The sequence below is a fragment of the Amblyraja radiata genome, chromosome 13 (genome assembly GCF_010909765.2).
Source record: "Amblyraja radiata isolate CabotCenter1 chromosome 13, sAmbRad1.1.pri, whole genome shotgun sequence".
NCBI classification, from domain to species: domain Eukaryota; kingdom Metazoa; phylum Chordata; class Chondrichthyes; order Rajiformes; family Rajidae; genus Amblyraja; species Amblyraja radiata.
Window position 1 is genome coordinate 17653462 of NC_045968.1, and position 18426 is coordinate 17671887.

The 18426-nt window shown below is 44.2% G+C and overlaps 1 protein-coding gene across 3 annotated transcripts in view; it reads right to left on the reverse strand.

Annotated features, from left to right (window-relative positions):
• Positions 1–18426, reverse strand: part of dis3l2 (DIS3 like 3'-5' exoribonuclease 2) — a 188196-nt gene that overhangs the window by 10615 nt on the left and 159155 nt on the right. For all 3 annotated transcript variants that reach the window (XM_033031333.1, XM_033031335.1, XM_033031334.1), the window contains exons 15-18: positions 13508–13691; positions 10213–10299; positions 6763–6910; positions 3328–3458 (exon numbers count right to left, since the gene is read on the reverse strand). In XM_033031333.1, the coding sequence (XP_032887224.1) occupies positions 3328–3458; positions 6763–6910; positions 10213–10299; positions 13508–13691 (550 nt within the window). The remainder of the gene's footprint in view (positions 1–3327; positions 3459–6762; positions 6911–10212; positions 10300–13507; positions 13692–18426) is intronic.

An 18426-nucleotide genomic window follows, 5' to 3' on the forward strand; every position in this document is an offset into this window, starting at 1 on the left:
TGGGGCCATCACTCCTATAAAGTAGTGGTGTATCAAGTACTGAGCACCGGAAACAGACTTATGTTATTAGCATAGCAAGAAACTGTAATCACTGGACGGGGTGGTCTTAGCCGAGCAATATTTCTGTTGGACGGGGTACCAGAGGAGGTTTGTCTATCTGTGATGAGGACTCCGGAAGGAGCCTGATGAGCTGGTGCGAGAGAAAGGGCTGTGGGTACTTGAGTCCTTGGGATAGCTCTGGGGCAGGGTGGGATCTGTATAGTGGATGGGTTGCATCGAAATTGGATGGGAACTAATATCCTTGCAAGGAAGTTTGCTCATGTTACTTGGGAGGTATTGTGGCAGTGCAGCGTGGCGATCTGACTCAGATATACAGCAAGTACTCCTGAAAAGTACATTTGAATCCTGAGACTCCTCCACGATGACATGCTTGTCACAGTCATGGCCAGCAACAGCAACTGTGAGCCGTTTCAAGTCAGATCAGGAGTGAAACAGGGATGCGTGATTGCCCCAACACTGTTCACCATCTTCATTGCGACAACCATCCACATCATCCAGGACGACATATCCCCAGGAATCAAAATCGTCTACAGAATAGATGGCAGTCTTTTCAATCTTGCCCAAGTCGAAAACTAAGACATCTATGAGCTCCCTCATCGAGTTCCAATACGCAGACGACAACTGTGTTGCAGCTCTCTCAGAGAATCATCTGCAACAGATCCTGACTGCCTTTAACAGTGCATACACGAAACTTGGACTTACCATCAACTCCAAGATGACTCAGGTTATCTACCAATCGTCACCAATTGAGACAAATCGGAAAGAACCGTCAATTCAATTTGGTGAAACAACCGTGGAAAATATGGATCACTTTCCGTACCTTGGAAGTCACCTCTCCTCCAATGTCGACCTTGATGACGAGATCCAACATCGTCTTAAGTGTGCTGGAACAGCTTTTGGACGTCTTCGAACGAGTCTTTCATAATCATGACATCCGAACAGACACCAAAATGTTATTGTACAAGGTAGTGGTGATTCCAACGCTCCTGTATGCATCAGAAACCTGGCCAACATGCCGACGCCATCTGAAAACACTTGAAAAGTTCCATCAATGATGTCTTCGAAGCAGCTTAAAAATCAGCTGGGAAGACAGAAGAACCAACTTCAGTGCGCTGAATGAAGCAAAAACATCAAGCATCGAAGCCTTCGTCATCAAGAACCAACTAAGATGGGTCGGTCATGTTGTTCGGATAGAAGAGGAGCGTCTACCAAAGCAAACCTTCTACTCCCAGCTTAAAGAAGGCAAACATAAAAGAGGCAGACAAAAGAAGAGATTCCAAGACGCCTTAAAAACCAGCATGAAGAAATGTGAAATCAACATCGACAATTGGGAAACCAATGCCAAGGACAGGAAACTCTGGCGAACCATCATCCAAGAAGGAACAGCGACCTTCGAAGCCAAGAGATACGCAGAATTAGAAGAAAAGAGAAGAAAACGGAAAGAGAGGCAGCAACAACCAAAGCCCGATCTGCCATCTGGAATTACCTGTCCTTGAATGCCGAAGAACTTTCAAAGCCAGGATTGGACTCATAAGCCACCTGAGAGTCCATAAAAACAACAGAAGGTAGACCATCATCCTCAACCTCTAGGGATCGCCACGACGACGACAGCAGGCAGGGCAGTCAGAGACAGATCAGGGAGAGTGGGAGGATCAGATGCAGCTACTTTATACCAGAGCCTCCCAGGTCAGACAGATGGGTTTGGAGCATGGACCGTGAATTAGAATTACAATATTATCACAATTGCACACACGTCGCTGCGGGAAGGACATGACGGGCTACTTTGATTTTGACCTGATTCGTTCATTTAGAAATTTTACGTGTTTTTTATGTACAATTCCTGCTTCTCCATTGTCAAAGTCCAGTCTGAGATGTTTCTGCAAGCTGGGTTTTACAATGTACCTCATTGTGCTTGTGGGTATGACACTCAACCTCAGCTTCAATTTAGATGTGGCAGCATTTTGTTAGCGCATCAGTGGGAGATTGTTGAGACGATGTGTGGAGAATCTTACCACAGGGTTGTATTTGACCTTAATGTAGGAAATGATGCTGGGCAGTTGGTAATGATAGAGGCGACCACGTCAGGAGCAGTGACCATCACTCTGCACGTTTCAAGCGAGGTTGGGAAAGGGATAATAGAAACATATAAAATTCTTAGAGGATTGGACAGGGTAGATGCAGGAAAAATGTTCCCGATGTTTGGGGAGTCCAGAACCGGGGGTCACATTTTAAGAATAAGGGGTAGGCCATTTACGACTGAGATTATGAACTTTTTCACCCAGAGAGTTGTGAATCTGTGGAATTCTCTGCCACAGAAGGCAGTTGAGGCCAATTCACTGGATGTATTCAAGAGAGAGTTTGATTCAGCTCTTAGGGCTAAAGGAATCAAGGGATATGGGGAAAAAGCAGGAGCGGGGTACTGATTTTGGATGATCAGCCATGATCATATTGAATGGCGGTGCTGGCTCGAAGGGCCGAATGGCCTACTCCTGCACCTATTTTCTATGTTTTAATATTGGTCCTCAAGTTAAATCCCTAAATAGGGGTAATAGTGATTTCCACAACGTAATAGAGGATGTGAAGACAGTGGTTTGGGAGCAGATTCTTATGCCATCTGATGAGCAGGAGTCTTTCAAAGGGGAGTTAGTGGGAGTTCAGGGCCAGCATGTTCTGATAAGGATGAAAGGCTGAGAAGGTATGGTTAGAGATATATCCTTGGAGGGGGCAATATGAGCACCCTTTGCTCTCCACTTGCGGCTCCTGCACCTTCTCTCCACACGTTCAGTGGTCAGTGCTTTGGCCCTCACTAACAGCGCCGTTTCTGGCTTCTCCCTTTTCCTTTCCCGATAGTCTCTGCCATCTTTTCTCCAACTTTACTTTGCTTCAATTTCTCCCGCGTTGTCACCCTTCAGCACCAGAGTCTTGTTACTAATGGTGTTATCTCTGGCTGCAGCATTCACAATTAATTCTCATCAGTAACACGCAGCAGCTGAACTCACAACCATTCCCAGCTGCTATTAGGCAGGGCCTACACTGCAGGACAAGGCGCTGGTCTGCGCTGATTTTGTCAGCAAATACTGACAGGGAGCAGGCCAAAAGCACACTGACAGTGGACATACGTAATGGCTGTCAGCCACAGCTCCACCAGCAATCCTTCTCACACTTGCACAGGGTGGCCTTCAACCTCAGTCCGTTCCCTGCTCCTGCTGCAACTGACATCAGCACAACAACCTTGGGAGTCAGATAAATAATCCTTAGTATCCTTACCTTCACAAAAACAGAGAAATATATGTCTGCGCTGAGCTCCTGCACCTTTTTTGAGGCACTTTTTTTCTCGTTGCAATGGTCTGCTTGTTTCTGGATCTCACTTTTATTAAGGCCCACCTGTTGAGCAGAACCTGAAAAACAAAATCCAGAAAAGCAGCGAATATTAAAGGCAGCTGTTAAACGATAATTCTAATGTCAACATGGAGCACTTGAAAGTTTATTATTGGTTTAGCGGAGTTTATAAAAATGGCTAATTATTCCACTGGAGAACAAAATTTAAATGTTGCATTGGTAAAGTGCAATCATTGTTGCTACAAGTTATCAACCTAATATGCCCATTTCAATTGATATTATAGTTACATTTATACTTTGCCTCGATGCTGGCGGTTAATTAGGAATTCACAGTATGAGACTAATTTGTTCTGTGAATAATAAAATGTGAGATTAAGTGGTGAGTTGACCACCAAAAAAACAAAAAGTTAGTTTAGTTTAGAGATACAGCGTGGAAACAGGCCCTTCGGCCCATTGAGTCCGTACAGACCAGCGATCCCTGCACGCCTGCGCTATCCTACGCCCACTAGGGACAATTTTAAATTGATACCAGGCCAATTAACTTACAAACCTGTACGCCTTTGGAGTGTGGGAGGAAACCGAAGATCTCAGAGAAAACCCACGCAGTCAGGGAAAGAACGTACAGATAGCACCCATAGTGAGGATTGAACCCGGGTCCCTGGTGCTGTGAGGCAGCAACTCTACCGCTGGGCCACCGTGCAAGTTTTGTAACTTTCAGTGGTAGTTCTTTCATTTGTAAGGTGGATGTTACTTACCCAGGTGTTTCAAGGAAAGGATGCTTTATGCAAAGGTACAATGGATATTGTCAACAAGCAAAATATTGTTAGCACAGTTATATTTCTACACTCTCAGCAGCACAGGCAAAACCAGGCAATCGCACATCACATTGTTTATTAGCCAAACTCTGCTTTTATTCGGAGAGACTGGGTTAGAACTGAAGACCAAAACAGAAATAATCTCCAGCCTTTTCCTTGCACTGACAAAACAAAACAGCATGGTCTAAATGATTTGGAATTATTACTAAAGCGTTATTGCTGTCAGCATCACTGCCACAGTGGCTCCAGAGAAAACTGTGTGAGAGGGAATGGGAATCTTGCAGCAACTCATCCACAAGAAAGCTTTTCATATTCAATGTCTTTTATTAGAGTCAAGACAAGAGGCGAGTGTTTTATTGTCACACTAGACCAAGTCACACGGGCGCAACAATTAAATTCTCACTTGCAGCAGCACAGCAGATATATTAGAAATTACAAAGTAAAATACTGTGAGTTTTATGGTGTAAATACTCATCTGAGCCAGGATTGTGTGACAGTTCATTGTTTATAATAATGACTTGCATTTAACTGTAGGGGCCAGGATGTTTGCCAGTGCTATTGACATTGTGAGTACACTCATTAGCCAGGAAGCAGGAGGGTGTCTGGGGATTGTTAAATGCAGCTAATTGAAATCAATGCACAGATCTGTGCGGAGTGTAATCGAGAACCAGAGGATACAGGTTTAAGGTGAATGGGGAAAGCTTCAATAGGAACCCGAGGAGCAAAGGTGGTAGGTGTATGGAACGGCACGGACCAGGTGTATAGGGCAGCACGGTGGCGTAGCGGTACAGTTGCTGCCTTACAGCGCTTGAAGTACCCGATACTCGGGTTCGATCTTGACTACGGGTGTTGTCTGTACGTAGTTTGTACATTCTCCTTGTGACCACGTGGGTTTTCTCCGAGATCTTCAGTTTCCTCCCACGCTCCAAAGACGTACAGGTTTGTAGGTTAATTGGCTTGGTGTATGTGTAAATTATCTCTAGTGTGTGTAGGATAGTCTTAATGTGCGGGGATTGCTGGTCGGTGCGGACTCGGTCGGCCGAAGGGCGGGTCCGCGCTGTATCTCTAAACTAAACTAAACAAGCTGCTGGAGGAGGTAGTTGAGGCAGGTACAAGAGGGGAGGAGCCATCTTGGTGAACGGCTGCTAGCCAGCAGCCGTCCGTTTTAAATCCGTTTTTTTTATAGTTTTTAGTGAGTCCTGTTTTTTGTTTGTAGGGGATATGGTCTTTTTAATGTGGGGGGTAGGTGTAAACTTAATTTCTAGGTCCCTACCTGGTCGGTGTGGCAGCCTTTTCTCCGGGCTGCCCGTCGACCTGTCCTCGTGGCCTACCTGCGGGCTTGGAGCGCCGTTTCCTGGCGGGAACCGCCCAGCACCTCGGCCTCGGCGGCGGCACAGCATTGGAGCGCTGGAGCGGAGCAGGCGATCCCTTGCCTGGGTCGCCGCGCTGGAGCGACGCGCTGGAGCTTGGCGAGCTGGACCGCCGAGAGCAACATCTCCGGGCTGCGGGTCTGCGGAGTGGAGAGGCGGCGCCGACTTTGTCATCGGGAGCCTGGGAGCTCCAAACCGGCGCGGCCTTGTCGGCTTCGGCAGCCGCGGACTCCAACCAGGAAGCGGCCGTTCCAGGTGGCCCAGCCGCCGAAAGGACTCTCCCGACGCCGGGGCAAGACCACCCAGTGAGAACGGCCAGGGACATCGGGCCTCCGTAGAGGCAATTGCGGTGGCCTCAATAGGCCTGACTTTGGGGTGAACATGGGGTGGGGACTGGACATTGTGCCTTCCTCCACAGTGCTACCCACTGTGGGGGGATGATTTTTTTGTCTAATTGTAGTCTTGTAGGTCTGTGTCCAAGATGGCTGCCGTGAAGAGAGAGTGAACGCTGGCGCGCTTTGGCTGCCGCTGCTCCCTCTTCACACTGTGTTTTTGATTTTCTGTTTTTGGATTGAATCCTGTTTTTAATTTGTGTCTCTGTGATGTCTTTATTACTTGTTTTATTCCGATTATATGTTATTCCGATATACTATGTAAGGTGTCCTTGAGATGTTTGAAAGGCGCCCATTAAATAAAATTTATTATTATTATTATTACTATCATGACGCTTAAGAAACATTTAGACAGGTACATGGATAGGATAGGTTCAAAGGAATATGGGCCAAACGTAGGCAGGTGGGACTGGTGTAGATGGGGCATATTAGTTGGCGTGGGCAAGTTGGGCCGATGGGCCTGTTTTCATGCTGTATGACTATGAGGAGGTAGCTGAGACAATATTTAAAAGACATTTGGATAGGTACAAGGATAGGAAAGGTTGAGGAATAAGGGCAAAACGCAGGCAGGTGGGACTGGCTTAGATAGGGCATCTTGGTTGGCATGGACGAGTCGGGCTGAAGGGCCTATTTCCGTTCTGTGTGACTCTATGAATCTATAAACTTTGGAGATTTGTTTTCTAAGTTGATTCCTGACAATGTTTTAAACACATTCACTCAGATGCAGATACATACAAACACACATTCATTCACAAACCCAACTGAAGCAAAGCTCGTACAACTGACCGATAGATGCAGCAAGTAGCCGGTGGACAATGACATCAGCATAACGACGGATGGGGGAAGTGAAGTGCGTGTAGAAGGGCACATTGAGTGCATAATGGCGGAACAATGCCTCATCAAGGAGGACTCCAGTGCAGAAGTACTGTGCCATCTGGAAAGAGATTAAACATTTTGCAATGAAAGATGACGGGTAGTTTGTAGATGTAATATAAATTTGATTTCCAATTTTACACCGCATTTTACATTCTATTTGGTCAACTGAAAAAAGAAAGGCTCCAAATGGTGCAATTGGATACTTTAGTATACTCGTTTAACCAGTTTAAACACAAAATCTGAATACAATCTGACTTGGAGCAAGCTATATCATGCAAAAACGTTTTTCAATGTCTTTTGTCATAAGATTAAAAGCTACACACTGCAATAATTTTCTAGTTTCACCATCACAGTCACATGCACAAAACGATCATTATAGCTGGAATGACCCAATGGATGCAAAAATCAGAAATCTAGGAGAAAATGAAAAATGGGGCGAAAACCGACTTTTCAGAGACTTGTAAGTTGCAAGATGGCGTTGGAACGTGGCGACTCTCTGCCTGGAAGAGGATCTATTATACACATGTACAGGAGGGTTGGACTAGATAGAATGCAGAACAAGCGTTTCACTGGATCTGTACACGTGACAATAAATACACTACATATTGTTATACACAAAATAAATTGATTTTACATTTCATAATGTCAATATGTGAGAATACAGATTTAATCTAGTAACAAACATATTCCTACGATCAAGTACATCATGAGAGAATATATTGAAAATTCAGATAATTGCAATGGAATTACATTATTATTATTATTCGGTCTCGAGGTGTAATTAATAATCCAAACTATGCTTTCTGAAAAATTGATGCCTATATTTTTGAGTTACAACATGAAACATCGTTTAACTTTATACATTTTTCTGACTATTGAGGAATGCTTCATCAGGAAGGACTCCAGTGCAGATGCACTGTGCCATCTGGAAAGAGATTAAATGTGTGTGCATTGAAAGATAACAGGCATAATTTATAGACTGGTTTCTGGTGTGTACCACTGTCTAACTGTGCCTCTATGGAGAATGATGAACAAGATGTGAGGAAGGACAAAGATTCTGAATGTCGCAGAGTGAATCAAGCCATTGTCCTCAAGTTACTTCGCAACAACAAACTCTTTAACGGGAATGTTTTAAATTCAGAGAGCTCTCCCTTACACATACTTCAAATCATTCAGTTGTCAGGGTGCAACGATCTAGGTGTGACACATCACTCTCTTTACCGTTGAGAAGCTAATTGAATGCACCGCAATACCAACCATGTTCATGGAACACCTTAACTATTACACTATCGTATTGCTTTGTATATGTTCAGACATTTGGGGAAATAATGAAAAATATATTTCTCCCCCCATTATATTTGCATTATGATATATTAGAATACAATGCAGCTGCAAAGCTATGAATAAATATATTTTGGTTTAAAAAATCTATCTTCTGATATTTCCTCCCACAATTGAGTCTCAGGAGTGTTGCCAGTATATTTTTAAGTGGCGGCTGCTACAAGAGCTTCACAATATGTGCCTATGGCAATATTCCTTGCACTCTAGACAGCAAATGCTAAAATATTCTAGCAGATGACTTATGAAACAAAAGACAAATACCATGATAAATTAAATTCCTCTGTATCTAGTAATAGAAATGCTCTACCTAAAAATGATGCAAAAAAAGCACTGCTAGGCAACCACATAAAACACCAGCACATAATAACAGAGGGAAGTTGGGTGGTGACTGTCAGATACCGTGTCACATGCCATTCAGATTAGAAGAAACAATATACTGCTGCTTTCCTCGTGCCTATACATTACTGGACTTCCACAATATGTACAGTATATACAGTATGTGGACAACTGCAAACATCTAACATGTAAAAAAAGATACTACAAATGTACTGAATATTAGTTTGATTTGCCTTTCCTAATAAATGATTAACACGGATGGAAAACAATCGGACGGAGCAAATTAACTGGCAAACAAAGAGGTGCTTTTGGCTTGAACAACCTCTGGATAATTCAACACATTTGCACAAGAAAGTGAGGAAATTTAACTTACATAATATTAGCAACTTGATTTTTCCCCAAAACCTTTTACTTTGATATTAAACCGTGAGGAATTGCATCATACTGGCAAGCAATAAGTTCAGGCAGTCAACGTTTGTGCCTTTCAGAGACCAATCTGAGGATAAACAGTACAAGTTGGATCTCACTACATCTAAGTGTGCTTGCACACCAAGTGCAGAAGCCCAGAGAACTGTGGGAGGATTAATGCATCAGTTTGCATCAAGCCTGTCAGTTGTGGAGCTTAGGGAGAGGGAAATGACTTCACTGGGGGAACAATGACCCAATGATCACCCGCAGGTTTTACCACCAGCTGGGGCAGTTGCCCCAACAACGTACTGAGTGGGTGGTGCCCTGGGGGTGTCGGCTTGGTGGCTGCTGGCGTCTCTGATGCTGTAGGGTGGGGTGATGGGCCGACCACATCCACAGCAATGGACTCTGCAGCCACGGGGTCACCATGGGTAATGATTCTGGACTGAACTGGCAGGGTTTGATCCAAAGAGTCTTTCAGGAATATTTCCTTAACTCGAATACAATACTTGAGGCAAGAAGGGAAATATTAGCCAAGAACTGGGGCCTGCAGTGGAGCAAGTGTTGTTGCCAATAAAACCCGCCACCATCCATCAATGTCTGTGGCGGATTGTCCACTTTTCCAACTCCTGTCACTGTCTCAATTTATAATTGAATAGAGTTTGTTAAGTTATGCCTGAGTGTGCGATTTAAAAACTCAAGACCACCTTCATTTAACCAAATGCAAACACAGGGGAGCACTGATCTATTAGCAACCAAAATCTCCGTTCAACATCAGCCTTTTGCAGAAATACTGCCCTCTTCACCAAGTAATGATGGTAAACTCCGATAGTTGGCATTAATATCATGCCCACTCTATTTGAAGTGTGGTGTGAGGAATTGATGTCTTTATTTGGGTAACTTGCTTATTTATGAAACCTAACACTCAAATGTAGGGAGACAGAATTTGCCGGATGAGCCCAGATCTGCACAGAATTTGAGGACGGCATTATTCTCAAGGCCAGGTCCTTGCGAGCCACCCTTCCATGTACAACGCTGCAGAATGGTTTCCCATCAAACATTCAACCCAAATGTGAGCACGATACATTATCACATGCTGACGGGTTTGTGAATGTAAGTTTGGTTTTCATCAATAATGCATCTCTCATTAAATGCATAAGCAGTTGGCAGAGTTCAAGCAAGTATTCATGAAATTAAAAATAAAATGAACAATCTTTTTAACAAACTAAATAGTAATTTTGTCCAAATAGAGCTGTGTCAATGTAAACGTCTCACCTGCATCGGTCGAGCACACATGTGGGTGAGGACTTCCTTCCTGGCGGCAGAATATTGATCTATTCCCAGTGTTTGATTTAAGCTCGTCTGTTTCACAAGTGACAAATAAAGCATTATTACCGGTTACATCTCCTGGACAGCCTGTACTTCCTTCTGTTTCTCCAACATTTCCTTCACCTTTTTATGCTCTTGCCTTCCACCTGATCACATACGTTTGTTCCTGCTGGGTCAGCTGTGCCTGTCCACAGGTGGCACTCATACCCCTGAGTCCGAGGCTCATGGGCACAAGTAGTACTCAGTCTGAGCCCAGTTACAGAGGCGGTGGTGGGAGTGAGATACAATCTGGGAGGTGCCGTCTTTGGGATGAGACAAGAAATGGAGCCCTAGTCTGTTCTCCAAGGGAGGTTTAGTGGCACCACAGCAAGAGGCAGAGGACATATCCACGGTGTAGAGATCAATATTTATCCCACATCTGATTATCTGCTCATTTTCAAAGCCCTGTCCCACTGTGCGAGTTCACCCAAGAGCTCTCCCAAGTTTTAAAAAAATCAACGGCAGGTTAGCGCTAAGAGACGTCCTGAGCTCCGACGTACCCGCTAAGTTCATTCTATGTGCTTACCACGAGTTTTGATTATTTAAAAACTCGGGAGAGCTCTTGGGTGAACTCGCACAGTGGGACAGGGCTTTTACATTGTTATTTGTGGGGGGGTTAAACTATAAAGGCATTAAAAAAAAATACATAGGTAACAAAGGATCAAAGATTTAACGACTAATATTTCTCTGATTGCCAAACACCAGGACAAAGATGCTGAGATTCAGATGAACTACCTTTCTTGTACATGTCAGAACAAGATAGCTCTGATGTTCAGCCATCCATCACCTGAGAGGCGGCACATCGGTAGAATTGCTGCCTTACAGCACCACAGACCCAGGTTCCATCCTGACTATGGGTGCTGTCTGTACAGAGTTTATACGTTCTACCTATGACCTGAGTGGGTTTTCTCTGGGTGCTCCCGTTTCCTCCCACAATCTAAAGATGTGCAGGTTTGTAGGTAAATTGTTTTGGTATAATTGTAAATTGTCCCTCATGTGTGTGATAGTGTTGGTGTGCGGGAATCGCTGGTCGGGGCGGACTCGGTGGGCCGAAGGGCCTGTTTTCGTGTTGTATCTTTAAACTAAACTGTTACATCTCCTCAGATTTCCTCACCATGGATGTGGTCTGATCTGCTGCTATTTTTGGCATTCTCTTTTATTTCAGACATCCAGTAAGCTCTGTACGCTGCAGCTGCCACTTCCAATGTTCAACGTTTCACACCGTCAGCAGCAGGTGTTACTGTTGCCTTCACAACCCACACCCCCTCTTTCCCCCTCTCCTCCTCCCTCCAGTGCAATCTACAACACACTTGTCTTTTCACTTCTCCAACTGATCAGGGCCAGTAACCACAAACTTCATTCTTCCAACCACAGATGCTGCCCAACTTGCCAAATATTCCCACTATTTGTGTTTTTGTTTCGGCTGCCACTTTAGATCTGAATTCTAGACCATAAAAGTTGCTCTGGTTTCTAATTGAAATATTGAAAGGGTAAGAAGAAAAAAACATTATCAAATTATTCCCCTTTTGGTCATTCAGTAAAAATGATGAGTAAATTAATTTTAATGGTTTAAAAACAGGTTCTGGAGATGACAGTGTGAATAGAATTTCAAAGGGCTAAATAAATTGAGGAATTATTTCAACTACTACTTCAATGAAAATGGTGACGTTGAGCTAAACACACCTCACGTGCCAGATGATGAAAAATAAATTCACTGAGCTGAGGGGCGGGCTGCACTTTGATTCCAGCCCTCTCTTTAAGCCAGCCTTGGAAATATCACCACTTTTTTTTTCTGGACCATCGGAGGCAGAGGGAGAACCGATGGAAGTACATAAAATGATGAGAGGCATAGATAGTGTAGACAATCAGAACCTTTTTCTCAGTGCCCTGAACTACGAAAGCAACCATCTCTACCATTCAGAAGACATTTTCTTCAGAAAGGTCTCGACCCAAAACGTCCTTTTGTCCAGAGACGCTGTCTGATGCGTTGAGTTACTTCAGCTTTTTGCGTCTATCTCTACCGAGTTGCCACTTTCAGGGAGTTATGGACTTTGACCTCAAGATCCCTCGGCACATCAGTTTTATTGAGCGTCGTGCCTTCAATTGTATATTTTCCCCTTACATTTGACCTCACTCGCTGGAGCTTAGAAGTATGAGGGGGGGTCTCATTGAAACACACAGAATAGTGAAAGGCTTGGATAGAGTGGATGTGGATAGGATGTTTCCACTAGTGGAAGAGTCTAGGGCTCGAGGTCATAGCCTCAGAATTAAAGGACGTTCTTTTAGGAAGGGGATGAGGAGAAATTTATTTAGTCAGAAGGCTGGAGAGGCCATGTCAGTGGATATTTTTACGGCAGAGATAGATTTTTGATTAGTATGAGTGTCAGAGGTTATGGGAAGAAGGCAGGAGAATGGGGTGAGAGGGGGAGAGATATATCAGCCATGATTGAAAAGACAAAAGACAATAGGCGCAGGAGTAGGCCATTTGGCCCTTCGAGCCAGCACCGCCATTCACTTTGATCATGGTTGATCATCTACAATCAGTACCCCGTTCCTGCCTTCTCCCCATATCCCCTGACTCCGCTATCTTTAAGTCTATCAAACTCTCTCTTGAAAGCATCTAGAGAATGGCGGAGTAGATTGGATGGGCCGAATGGCCTAATTCTACCCCTATCACATATGACCTTATGACCTCCCAAAGTGCAACACCTCACATTTGCTCAGACTAAACCCCAGCATATAATTAAAGGTAGACACAAAATGCTGGAGTAACTCAGCGGGACAGGCAGCGTCTCTGGAGAGAAGGAATGGATGACGTTTTGAGTCGAGACCCTTCTTCAGACTGATGTCAGGAGAGTGGGCGGGACAGAGATAGAATGTAGTCGGGGACAGTAAGACTGGTGGGAGAACTGGGAAGGGGGAGGGGATGGAGCGAGAGGGGAAGCAAAGGCTACTTGAAGTTAGATAAGTCAATGTTCATACCGCTGGGGTGTAAACTACCCAAGCGAAATATGAGGTGCTGTTCCTCCAATTTGCGCTGGGCCTCACTGACAAGGCCCAGGACAGAAAGGTCAGTGTGGGAAGTAGATCATGTAAAGTGAAATATTTTCAGTGAAACTGACATTTTCTGTTCTTTGACCATGGAGAGAAGATGAATTCAAAGCATCATTTGGTTCTGAGTTCTGTTTTTCTCAACACTTACGTGCAACGTGCCTGCAGAAGTGAAGTCGAGTTGCAGTCCCAGCTGCTCACACAGCTTGATGAGATCATCCAGCATCTTGGTTTGAGGTGGTGGGTGGCGGCGAAGTAAAGCTTGCTCTGGGAATGACTTGTTGATGCTGTGGGCTACAGCCATGTTCGCCAGTAACATGAACTCTTCAACCAATCTAAAAGGAACAACAATTTTTTAGGTCACAAAAAAGCAATGTGCAACTTTCTTGCCTTTGGAAGGAGACTTGTGTGTTCACAGAATCACAAAATGATGCAACACAAGAGACAATGAGGTCTGTATTTGCTTCTTTGGTAGAGTTGCCAATTAAACCCATCCCACCAGCACCATCACCTTCCACCCACTGCCATCTAACGTTCTATCCTACAGGTACTTGTCCAAGTCACAAAAGTCTTTGCTTTCATCAGCTTTTCAGGCCCGGGGCGGACGAAGCTGCCATCCTCCAGTCCAGCGAAAGAAGCTGTTGTTGCGGGAGCTCCGGAGAATCGGTCACCAACCTGGAACCTGCGAGCTCCCGATGTCGTCGTCTACTGGGCCCGCGGCCGAAGCCTCCGAGGCTCCGAACTCGGGCCGCAGCCACAGCACCACCACAGCCCCGAAGTCGGCCAACTTCGCAATGGTGAGTCCTGGCTCTGCCTCCGGAGCCTCGAGGTTGCCCCAGTTGGAGGCCGCCAGCTCCACGATTAGGCCTCAGCGCAGATGGAGACGGAGATACGACAAAGAAAAGGTCGTAACCCCCCGAAGGAAGAGACTAAAACAAGTTTACCCCGCCCCCACACATACACAACTAAAAATAAACTAAAACCTACTCCAACAAGTCAAAAGAAAAAAAAAGAAAAAGACAGACGGACTGCAGGCGAGTTGCAGCTGCTTGGTCAGCGCCGCCACTCAGGTGGTGGGTCTTTTGAATTCTCCATTCTGGGAGGCAGTGGAAGCTGAGTTACTAAGTTTGTTCAAACTCAAAATCAATACATTTCAATTTAATGGAGAAATGAAGAGATATGAGGACTCTACAGCAAAATCGAGCGTACAGTCAGATGAGCCTTGATCTTGATCAATGGCACATAAAGCATGAAGGACCAGAAGGCATACTCCTATTCTGACCTGAATGCACCCCGTCCACTGTCAGAAACTATCACCCCTTTGTGCACATCTTCCAAACGTACAATCTCTGTTATCTAGACAATGTAGGAAGCAGCTACACAGGAATATCATCGCCACCATTTTTGTCCATATGGTAAATAGCATTTGAATTGGGAAATGAATCAAAATCTAGAGACCCCCCCCCATCTCCCCTCCCCTCACTGACAGCTCAGTAACTTTCACAATGGATGACGGATGTTCAAAGCATTCGAGATCCCTTCTCATGAGTCCATTGACAAAAACAGCAAATCCTTTTTTTCAAAATTAGGTTAAATGTCAAAAACGTATGGAAAAGTCCATGAACAGCAAAATGACAAGAGCTTGTAAATCACTGTGACATGAAATTTAACAGGTGTTCAGTTTACAGAAAGACATAAAATAGCATTTTAAATACATCAATATCTTTCACTGTAACCTGAATCTATTGATCTTCAGTTCTTTAAAAGATTTAATTTTAACGTTTAACTTGTGATCATTGCAACAAATGAATCCACCACAACTGATCAATGCAACAAAATGTTTATACAAGGAAATCCAGATTCTGGTTTACAAAAAAAAGTACATAAAGCTAGAATAACTCAACGAGTCAGGCATTATGTGTGGGAAAGAACTGCAGATGCTGGTTTACACAAGGTGGACACAAAATGGTGGAGTAACTCAGCGGGAGAAGAAGTATCGCTGGAAACATAGAAAAAAGATGCAGGAGGAGGCCATTTGGCCCTTCGAGCCAGCATTCAAAGTGATCAAGGCTGATCATCCACAATCAGTATGCCATGCCTGCCTTCTCCCCATATCCCTTGATTCCACTAGCCCCTTGAGCTCTATCTAACTCTTTTAAATTCAGGGAGAAGGAATAGGTGATGTTTCGGGTCGAGACCCTTCTTCAGACTGAATCCCTAGAGAACATGGACCACTATGAAGAAGGGTCCCGACCTGAAACGTGACCTATCTGTTCTCCAGAGATGCTGCCCGACCCGCTGAGTTACCCTAGCATTCTGTCTTTTTTTAAACCAGTGCATCATCCATCCTTCCAGCAGATGGCAGCAGCTGCTAGCCGCTGCGAGATGTTGAAGCAGAAATGGGGAGAAGCCAATCCACACACATGTTAAAGAGAATGTCTTCACTCCAACACTCAAGACAGAAAAAGAACAAAGCAGATGTTTTAAAAATTACTTTTGCAGGATGCACATTTAAAATTAAATATGTTTTACAAATCTCAGGAACCAGAACAGCTGCACATTTGATCTGTTGAGAAGTTTTGCGCAGATCAAAAACACCCCATGCCTCACTTGTTAATCTTTATGGAGTAATGAGTATAGGCTGTTATCACTAAGGGAAACTGTTGTTCCTCACAATACATGCAATCAAATGCTCATACACTATAAATAAAAGTAGGCTTTGGTGTTGTAGAACCTTCCAGCTGGAGGCAGCATAAAGAGCGCTTGAGTACAATTGGAATCGGAGAAATCTCAAATCTCAAAGTATTTTGCACCAATACTTTGTAATAGCAAAAGTAATTGCAAATGTAATTGCAAAATATTTTGAAATAATTTGCCATCTTCAAACAAGTTAAATAAAATGCACCAGAAAGTAGTGGCATTTTGCATGTTGCTCTCCCTTAACATGTTTTCTTGTTGTCCATCTGTCCCATCTGACTCAGAAAGTCATTAGATCCAGTGCTTAGACAGAGTGCCGGAGTAACTCAGCGGGTCAGGCGGCATCTGTGGAGGGAATGTATATATGATGTTTTGGGCCAGGACACTTCTTTAGACTGCTTGCAGGGGTTGGGGGAAGAAAGCTGCAAGAGAGGAGTAGGACAAAGTCAGCGAAGTTATAGGGGATAATAAGTCACCTAGCCTTTATCTCCAGAAATGCTGCCTGACCTGCTGAGTTACTCCACAACAGTCAATGACAAACATGAAGATCCAGAACAAAGCTGATGTTTTGCAGCTGGGGGGGTCAGGGATTACTGTGTTCTTCGTTTCACTGTGATATGGCTCATCCTGCTCACCTGACCCTGCTACACACCCTTGAAGGTTTTTCCATTTATCGTGTGGGTCGTCGGGAATCTCAGGCAAAGGGAAAGGCAGCAGCTACCAACTCGTGAAGAATCACCTCTCTCACACCCCATCCTGGAGGTGCCTTCACATCCCCTCACTCTTAACTCCACCTCACTCGGTTATTCCTTTCTTGCACTTTATCTTTTTGCACTACTTTCGATTACACTACAATCTATGCACCGAAAAATCAACATGTAAAAAAGTTATCAGGGCAGATATCCAAAGACTTGGCCAAACTAGGTTGGCATGGTGACGCAGCGGTAGAGTTGCTGCCTCAAGGGCCTGTCCCACTTTCACGAGGTATTTCACGAATTCTCCCAAGTTTTCCTCTTGATTCAAACTCGCAGAATGTTCGTAACGAGTCCGTAGGAGTTCATAGATATATCGTAGCGGCTTGTTATGCTAGCCGTAGGTACTCAGGGCATCAGGTAAGTCGGGACGTTTTTTCCAGCCCGGTAAAAAATGCCCACGAGTAAAATAATGGTCGGGATGAAAGAAATTGCAACATTTTACTCGTAAGGAGGGCATCGAAATAGTCGTGGTAATTTGTAGACATACTCGTAGGAGTTCGTGAACATAGTCGTGGAAGGTCGTAGATTACCACAATCTTGATTTTTTTTAAGGTCCTTTAAACTCGGCAGAGGTTTTGAATTGTCGTGAAAATGGAACAGGCCCTTCACAGTATCACAGACCTGGTTTCATCCTGACTGCAGGTACTGTCAGTATGGAGTTTGTACCTTCTCCCTGTGACTTGGTGAGCTGAAGGGCCTGTTTCCATGCTGTATCTCTAAAGACTAAAGTAAAGTGGATTGTAATGGAATGGCAACAGGCACGACAAGGGCAACAGAAGGAGGGATGCCAGCCTGGACAGTGTGGGCAACATGGGCAAGGTCAATAGGTTCAGCAGCCAGAGATGAGGTAAGACCACAGGTGCTGATGGTACACTAGGGGGAAATGGGCACTCTTAGATTGCAGGTGGGATTCTCCAAAATACAATTTGGAATCAAATCTGAAGAGGATTGGGAAGGTTGGATGGTTTGGAAGGCTGGAGATAGTGTAAAAACTCGATGGACTGAAGGTATTTTTGAGGATAGACACTAAATGCAGGACATTTTTGAGGACATGTGTGCAGACAGCAGAGGTTAAGAGAAGGGCAGTGCCTGAGTAGAACACAGCATCATAATGAACCAACCCCATTAACCATAATCAGATCAGATATTTAATGGAAGTAGAGTTGAATGATCATGAGGTGAATTTCATGAGTAAGTTGAATTCGCCATTTAAATAGGTTAGGTCAAAATGACTCCAATTACTTTGAGAAAACGGAACTTAACTGCAGCAGAGAAAGAACATGTTTTGCATTATGTGGCAAGATGGTTTGCGCCCTATAAAAACAGCGTATTATTCAACTTACAGTGAATACTACCAAGGGAGAACAGTTAGTTATATATTAAAAAGGTACATCAAAACATAGATATCACACTCTGTTACAGAAGTAAAACAATACTAAACTGCAGGATGCTTCTAAGCTGTGACTTGCTGAGTTCACAAAACAAACTCCCACAACTGTAGGCTGCCTTTATCTGTGGCAATTACATTTGATGAGCTTAACAAAGTAACTTGGCTTCAATAAAATTCCACTGCAGCGGTGGCATAATAGATTGAGTGTTACACTGAATACTGTTCAAA